Source organism: Fragaria vesca, linkage group LG3 (assembly GCF_000184155.1).
Source record: "Fragaria vesca subsp. vesca linkage group LG3, FraVesHawaii_1.0, whole genome shotgun sequence".
Lineage (NCBI taxonomy): Eukaryota > Viridiplantae > Streptophyta > Magnoliopsida > Rosales > Rosaceae > Fragaria > Fragaria vesca.
Genome location: NC_020493.1, coordinates 2938664 through 2947690, shown reverse-complemented (window position 1 = coordinate 2947690; position 9027 = coordinate 2938664). Strand labels below are relative to the sequence as shown.

Genomic DNA, 9027 nt, shown 5'->3' with positions numbered 1-9027 from the left:
TAGAACATTATGAACTTGTGAGTGGGGCTAGAATTAGGTTGTTTAATCTCCTAAACGGTTAATACGGCTTAATTCAAGGTAGTAAAACCTATAGGACAATAGGTGAAACCAAATAGAGAGACTTGCATGCTAGGTAGGCGTTCCACACTAGTTTTGCATACTTGTTCAATCACTTTCATTGATCTTAATGCTTAGAATAACTTGTTGATAGGATAGCGTCTATACCTTGATTGGTTATTCTAAAGGCTTAGTAATGGTGCGTTCATCTTGCATAAGTAATTAAGGGAAGTAATAAGAATTTACGCAGTGCGTTCACGGTTTATTCTTGATTGAACCTTTTCATAACTTGGTAATTGAAATCTTGGTTGTGTGGACTTTGTTTTAAAGCATATTCGGTGGTGAATTTCCTAAATCCCTAACCTCTTCTCTATCATATTTCTCAAACTACAAATCAAAACTGTTTTCTTATTCTTCTGTCTTCTGTATTTCGTGATTTATTTAGTATAGTAAACAAACTCCAAATCCCCTTAAATTTTGTGTGCGTGTTCTTCTGTGTGTCTAGTTTAGTTTTATAAATTTTCATAATTTTCTGAGTAGTGTAGATTAGGTAGTTAATTATATTTTAGTCTGCTGTTCGTCAGGAACAGTAGACACTTTTGTGACATTGTTTTTGTGTGTGAAATTAAATACCCTCAATCTCTGGCAATGAACGATCCTTGCTTCTTTATACTACAATCGACAATCTTTTACAGGGTTAAATTGTGAGGCTATTTTAGCTGTACCACCAGCCCCGACTCCAAGATAGTGCAAAAGTCCGTAAATGGAGAGGAACATGAAGGTGTTTGTGTATCTCTTGTAAAGAACAATCAGAATCACTAGTAACTTCCTCATAGAAACCACAGTAAATCCTAGAAATTTATCCTTCTAACACAAACTGAAGCAATCAGTAAACATAAAAAGGGTATCGAGTGAAATAGAAGACTAAGCATACATAAAAAGGGTATCGAGTGAAATAGAAGACTAAGCATACCTGGTCAGATCATGGCTAGCTAGTTGATGCATAGATCAATCTGTCTATTTCATTTTAAGCATAAAGCTAAAACCCCCTTTTGTGTAGGAAAATCAAAGTCTAATAAAGTCCTCGTGTTCATAATTTCATATAAAATCAATGTAACCAAAAAAATTAATTTCATATATATAGAATCAGAAAAATCGACTTAGAGTTGAAAAGAAGACAATAACCTTTACAATTGGCCGTAAGCACTCCAAAATACACCGTAGCTTTACCCAATAACTACTTGGATTTAACACCACATCACACAATATATTTACTAACTATATATAATTGCCAACTAATCCAGTTGACTATAATATCTGAAGCAAGCCAGGCTTGTTAGGCCGGAGGTGAATGGGTGGCTGGTTCAGCATAGGCTGAAGCTCAAGGTCTTCCTCTGGTGGTATCCGAAAGGGGGCCAGGAGGAACCGATATGCTGCTCTCCCAGCTCTCACTGATCCGCCCGCAGCTGCTCTGATGGAATTCATGATCCGAGGGCCTCCCACATAAGCCACCGTCGCAGTCAAACCTCCCACAATTGCTACCACCAGAAACACGCCCCTTCTCTCTCCGGAAACTTGCTCTGCGATTCCAGCTCCACGGCCTCCACGTCTAGCCACCCACCTCAACAATGTCACCAGAATACCACCACCAGCGCTGATGACACCAGCATTAATCACAGAAGGGTTTGCCGTTCCGGGATACGTCGGACCCGCAGTAGCAGCCCCGACTCCAAGATAGTGCAGAAGTCCATAAATGGAGAGGAACCTGAAGGTGTTTGGGTATCTCTTGTAGAGAACAATAAGAATCACTAGGATTCCAATCATAGGCAGACCGTACTTCATCGCTCCTTCCACGACTGGGTACAAAAGACTGGTCCTTGGCTCCTCCCGCTCCTCCTGAGACTGATGAAATGGCGAAGGAATCCACAGAAGGTTGATTGTAGTGAGCATGGCAAGGACAAGCATTGTGCAGAAGAAAATTTGGTTCGCCATTGCCGACAGTGTTTCGAGTTTTTCTGAGAAAATTTCGGTGTAGTGTGGAGAGCAAGACTACGGCAAAAAAACCCTTCCCTCTTAAAACCCTACTCTCGAGGTGTAAAGTCGGCAATTGTAGTAATAATCATGTTATGGAAAATTGTAGTTATAATCACTCTCATTCAAGGGCTGCATTTCTTTTTATAGCATCTAAAGTAACGGCATTTAAAGATCGATACTCTTGGTTTAGCTTTGAGTAAACTCCCATTTTCTTAATGAATGTTTTCGTTAAGACCGGAAAAAAGGTAGAGTCTAAACTGGTTATAGACGCAATTGACAATTAATAACATCGAGTCACCCTGGACAATCTCTCAAGTCATTAAAGATATCAAATGTCTTGCCAAAAGTTTTGAGATGATCATTTCGATCCAAGAACATATGTAGGGAGACAAATTTCATAGCTGATGCTTGTGCCAACCATGACCGGAATTGGCGAATTGCAATTTGATTCAGTGAATGAGATTGTGAATGATAGAATATAGGCATCATTTGGGAGGACTTCTACACGAGTTGAAGCTTTCTGCGGTTGAGTTTATTGAATGAGAAAACCCAGTTTGCTATTCTGAATGATAATATATAGGCATTGTCATTCCAGAATATGTTTAGTGACATAGTACAGACTTGTCTGTTAGTAATTGTTGCCTTCATGCTACCTTGTGTTACTTTACTGAACACCATTTTGAGAAGTTCAGTGTACAAGATTTATGCCTCCCTATAGTTTGCTTGTTTACTAGAAATCAGGCAGTAAGGTATATATAGATGATATTTCATTTTCGTTTGCAGCAATGTTGACAGACTATGCTATCTGCAGAATCAAGATTTTACAACACACATAGGATGGAGAATAGTGCAGAGGGTATAGATAACAAGAAGAAATTACAGGAGTGCTGCAATGAAGCCAGCAGTAGGCGCTTGGTTGCAAAACACTGTACTGAAATTACATGACTTTCAGTGCTGCAAGGAATGAACCAGAAAGTCATGACATTGCATTTGATGTCCTGCACTTCACCCAACAGTGTGCAATACTGCAATGCATTTGTGATCAATCATTTGAGGAACGATACACAAGTCACTGATCACCAAACTAGAGCCACATTCATTTCCAGAATCCAGACCCTTAACTTCACAACCTCATCATGCACCCACCACTCGAAAGGCCGAAAAACCAACAACTTCCATCATGCCGCCAAGACATTTACGAAATCATTCGAACCCAGCTCGACACCCAACTCCCTCAACTCCTTAAGCAACTCAATCGCATCTCTCGAAAACCCGAAAAAAAAATATCCTCTCAGGCATTTCATCGAACACCTTCCGTGCAACTCCAAACTCGCTACACTTGTTGAGGAGTGATCGCCTGCGGTGAGACCCAGAGACAACGATGTGGGCATGGACTTGTTTGCAGAGGCTTCATATTTGGACCGGCTTTGAGTAGAGCTCTGTAGGCTGCAGATTTTGGCGGTAAGTTCTGTTGAAATTCTGGTAGGTGGTGTTTTACTTAAACGCACCGTTTTGCACTCAATAAGAGACTTTTGAAAGACGCGCATACACTCTCTGATGGAAGCTCACGCGCTGACACTCTCACCGGGTGGTCGGAATCATACCGCTTCGTTTCGCTGCAAACCTCCGGCTCTGAGTTTTGGAATGGCCATGATATATCCGGTTGGTAATAGTGTTTCTTCTACAAGTTTGATTGCGTCGTCGGTAACTCTGTATCAGTTTCGAAATTATTTGCTCGGGTTTTTTACTTGTTAAACTTAGTGTGAAGTTTGAAAAATTAACAATGAGAAGCTGATGTTATAAAATCATGCTTACTTCAACTATTTGTATGGAAGTATGTTGCTACTAGAGATACATTTACAGATATTATGCATCTTGATATCGACTGATATCATTGAGCTGTTAAATTTGAGAGTTTTTTCTTGTTTTTTAACTTGGATTTATACTTTCATGTGAATTTTGACATCGAAACATTCTTATAATCAAAACAAAACCTCCATATCTAATGATCCCAATTCTTCACCATCTCATATAACTCAATTTTAAAACAAAACCTTATACTTGTGAGTCCTGCACCCACTAAATTAACCCAACAACAAAACAGATCTTCATAACCCAGCAAAACAATAAAGTTTAGTCAGTTCTTAGTTTCTTAACAACTAAACTTTCCTACCATTCACATAGTAACTTTCTCACAGAAACCACAATAAATCCTAGCAATTTATCCTTCTAGCAAGTTGCACAGTTCATATATCCGACCACACGTTCGAATTAAAAATCCAATGCCATCATTTATTGTTTACAAATTCAACCGTTACCACTTATTACTATGATTACCACTATAAGACCAAATTTCATCTAATACTTAACATACTGTATATTTAGTTTCCTCCAATATTTAAATATAAGAAAATATATATTTCTAACGACTTTTTTGCATCGCACATGTTTTTGTGGTAACAAAATTGTGAAATGTCATATTGAGTTACGGTATTTAAATGTTTGTTTATAGATGGAAGTATAATGAATATAGCAATGAAAATAGCATGGATGTGAAACAAATGCTTATTACGTGCCATATAGATCACTAACATCAACTTCTCTTCAACAAGCAGTGAAAAATGTGTGTTTATGTATTGAGTCTTTGTTTAGGGTTGGGGATTTGGGATTAGAAAACAGATAAATGAAACTTCCATGCCAACAAGAATCTCAAAAGAAAAGCCAGATAAACCATAACCCAATCCCCTCCCGCCACGTACCACCGCTCTCATTGTCCAAACCGCCCCATAACTTCCCAGTTTCACAAATCTGCCCCAAAATCTTTCAAACACGTCACTGTAGCCCCTACTACACCAAAGTACCAAACCGAATTCACAACGTCATATACCAACTGTATAACCAAAATTCTTCTCTTGAAAAACACCAGAAGTTACGTCAGTCTGTTATTTTGGACACAAATCTTTCACACAAAATGAAAAACTGCTCTTAATGTTACCTTAAACGTTATTAAAATGTACATTTCATATGTAATTGTGCGTTAGCATTAATAATTTTGTATATATGATGACGTAAACACAACGATGTCATCTAAACAATTTACATATAAAAACTACCGATATATGTATCATTATCGACTAATCCTAATTATATAATATATCGTATCAACATGTTACGTGTCATGCACTCAAGACTCTCTAATATTGGTACATTAAATCTCTTCATAAATATTATTCGTAACGTATTACAAATATAATAAATAAAGAAAATGACTTCATTTATAAAAAAATGAAAAACCCCAAACCCCCGTATTTTAGTTTTATAAAATTTTAATAATTATCTGACATATGAGTTGCAGTGCTATTTTGACCATTCGCAATCCGGATCTAGGGTTTCTCCTCTTGACGACTTCTCTCTGTTCTTCACCATCATCAATTCATCATCACCAAAAAAACAAAAAACAAAAAACAGAAAACCCTAGCTAGCTCAGCAACCACAGATAAAAAAGAGCACCGATTCGATTCAGAAACGAATACAAAAACCCATTTGGGGGATTCATCAATCACGGATCTAACATCTTCTACTCGAAATTAACCCTAATTTTTTCTTCGAAATTTTTTTTTTCTGGGTTCTTGAAATCGGATTACGATTACACTAAAGCTGCGTCTCACGGCGGCGATGGTTTTCTGGGGATCGAAATCTGATGAGAAATCAAAGAAGGGTATTAAAAAGATTTGATTTTTAATCTTTCTTTTTGGGGATTTTTGATTTTGGAATTTGGGGGTTTTTTGTGAAAAATGTTAAAGCTGGTTTATAAAGGAGAAGAGTTACTTGGGGAGGTAGAGGTATACCCAGAAGAGTTGAACAACAAGAAAATCTGGGATGAGTTGAAGGAAATCAGAATAAGCCATTTTTCTCAATCCAGTGAGAGATGTCCACCTGTGGCTGTGCTTCACACCATTAGCTCTAATGGGGTTTGCTTCAAAATGGAGTCCAAGTCTTCTTCTTCTTCTTCTCAGGACACATCGCGGCTCTTTCTTTTGCACTCCTCATGTATCATGGAGAACAAGGTATAACCCCATTGAAATTGAACTCTCAGAACTATTCATTAAAATCAAGAAGGAATGAAAATGAAAAGGAAGATAAACCCATGTTTCATTGATAATGTTGTTACAGAGGACTCTGGACAGTTTTTGCAGGGGACCCATTTTGAGATTTGCTTGGTTTTTGAGAATTTCAGTGAACCCAGAAATTTGTTTGTCCTGGTTTTGGTCAGCCGTATGAGGTTTGATTAGTTTGTGAGTACTGTTTTTGAACTGAAACTTCTGTTTTTGTTGAACTGTAAGCTGAACTTTATTCCTCAAGTTGCTAAATCGGGCAGTATTGACTCTGTTATGCTAAGAATATACCATGTTTGTTTCTGTGGCTGTGACTTGTTGATCTTGCTGATGCATGCTTGGTGAATGTTGTTCTGTTTAGGGCTGTGATGAGATTGCATAGATGTATAATTTAGGGTACTGGATATTCCTCTTGGTGCTGCTGCAGTATATGTTGAGAATATAATTCTTGAATTATATGAGTGTTTAGTACTGTTGTCCTTAATGGAACTTAAGCATGTCAGTGATTTATGGCTTTTATCATGGAAATGATATTGCTGATTGACTTGTACTGGCGTCGGTACTCTCTTCATACTATCAGTAATGCTATTCTTTATTGAGACGCGATATTGTTATGTACTTATGTAGTCAGTAAATTTATCCTTTTTGTTCATTCTTGTGGATGGTTGTTTTTGCAAACCTTGACAATGATTCCATATTGTAATTGTAGACTGCAGTTATGAACCTAGGGGTGGAGGAGCTGCATTTGGTTGCCATGTATTCGAGAAATAATCAAAAACAGCATCCATGTTTTTGGGGATTCAGTGTATCCTCCGGATTATACAGTTCTTGCCTTGGCATGCTGAACCTAAGATGTCTTGGCATTGTATTTGATCTTGATGAAACACTTATTGTTGCAAATACAATGCGATCATTCGAGGATCGAATTGAGGGCCTACAGAGGAAAATACAATGCGAGGTGGACGCACAAAGGATTTCTGGTATGCAGGCAGAGATCAAGCGATACCAAGATGACAAGTTTATACTGAAGCAATATGCTGAAAATGATCAAGTTGTTGAAAATGGGAGGGTGATCAAAACTCAGTCTGAGGTTGTTCCAGCCTTGTCTGACAGCCATCAACCTATCATCCGGCCACTTATACGTTTACAGGAGAAAAATATTATCTTGACTCGCATTAATCCACAGGTACATAACTATCGATTTCACTGTAGTTCTAAGTTTCTAACCTGAGCACATTTAGTGGCTTTGTTTGTCCCTCTTTTTTGCGTTGCAAATTACGAGCCCATGAAAGGATGCGATAGTTGATTATACTTGTCATTGTCGAATCATCCTCATGTCGTGTCTTTGTGCTTCCCCCTGTTTTGTTTATGTGGATTGCACATGCACCTTTCTCTGCTTTTTCATGTTTTTCTATTTTCTATTGCATGCTAGTTTATATTCTCATCAATTTGTGTTCATTAGATTCGCGATACAAGCGTTCTTGTGAGGTTGAGACCTGCATGGGAGGATCTCAGGAGCTACTTGACTGCAAGAGGGCGCAAGCGTTTTGAAGTTTATGTTTGCACAATGGCTGAAAGGGATTATGCTTTAGAAATGTGGAGGCTTCTTGATCCAGAATCAAATTTGATAAACGCAAATAAATTACTGGACCGCATCGTATGTGTCAAGTCTGGTAAGTGTCATTCATTTCTTATTTTTGTTACATAATTAAAAAAAAGCTCGTCCATTTCCCTGCAAAATTTAATTTATATCATCTGTTAAATAGGTTTAAAGAAGTCGTTGTTCAATGTCTTCCAAGAAAGCTTGTGCCATCCTAAGATGGCATTGGTGATTGATGATCGCTTGAAGGTGTGGGATGACAGAGATCAACCTCGAGTGCATGTTGTTCCTGCATTTGCGCCTTATTACGCTCCTCAAGCTGAAGTAAAAGTCCTAGCATTTGTCTATAGCTCTTTGAAACTGTTCTATTGCATATAATCTACATGGGCATCAATTTTTGTTGGTTTTCTAAGCTTGAACTCGTTATAATGCTACAGGCAAATAATGCTGTCCCTGTCTTGTGTGTTGCAAGAAATGTTGCCTGCAGCGTCAGAGGTGGCTTTTTTAGGTAAGAAAATGATAAAGCCCAATATTTCCAATGGAGACATATACTGCTTATGTGTTCGATAATAGTGTTCTGTTGGATATATTTTTTTTTAACAGAGAATTTGACGACAGTCTACTGCAAAAGATTCCTGAAATTTTTTACGAAGATAATATTAAAGATTTCTCTTCTCCTGATGTGAGCAATTTTCTAGTTTCAGAGGTCAGTTGGAACAGTTTTTTAATACTCTTGGCATGCTGTGTTGTATTGTTATTATACGTATATCGGTATATGCTACATATACATGTGTATATATATGTACGAAAACGATAGAAAGCGCACGTGCACACGGTCCTTAAAGTGCGCACGGAGCTCCGTTCGCCACCGTCCGGCGCCGACGACGGCGCGCCTCCCTCCCAGAAGACTTCAGCAGCGTCCCCGACCACTTTTCCTCCCCAGCGAGTCCGTTCTTTTCCAGTTTTCCGGCGAGATCACCCAAAACTTCAAATCAAGTCGATCTCGCCGGAAACTGGAATTCGGCGGACTCGCCGGGGAGGAAAAGTGATCGGGGATGCTGCTAGAGTCCGCTGGGGTGGAGGCGCGCCGCGTCGGCGCCGGACGGTGGCGAACGGAGCGACGTGCGCACTTTAAGCCAGTGCGGACGTGCCCTCCACATCCGGCCTGATATATATATATATATATATATATATATACACACACACATACATACATACGAC

The 9027-nt window shown here is 38.7% G+C and overlaps 2 protein-coding genes across 2 annotated transcripts in view; one reads left to right on the top strand and one right to left on the bottom strand.

Moving 5' to 3' along the window:
• The window catches only part of LOC101310880, a 1534871-nt gene that overhangs the window by 800149 nt on the left and 725695 nt on the right, over positions 1-9027 (bottom strand). The gene's annotated exons all lie outside the window — the stretch shown is intronic.
• Positions 5553-9027, top strand: part of LOC101307376 (RNA polymerase II C-terminal domain phosphatase-like 1-like) — an 8705-nt gene continuing 5230 nt past the window's right edge. Inside the window, exons 1-6 of the mRNA XM_004293455.1 lie at positions 5553-6158; positions 6916-7392; positions 7669-7879; positions 7973-8130; positions 8244-8314; positions 8410-8512. Of these exons, the coding sequence (XP_004293503.1) occupies positions 5886-6158; positions 6916-7392; positions 7669-7879; positions 7973-8130; positions 8244-8314; positions 8410-8512 (1293 nt within the window). The 5' untranslated portion in view covers positions 5553-5885. The remainder of the gene's footprint in view (positions 6159-6915; positions 7393-7668; positions 7880-7972; positions 8131-8243; positions 8315-8409; positions 8513-9027) is intronic.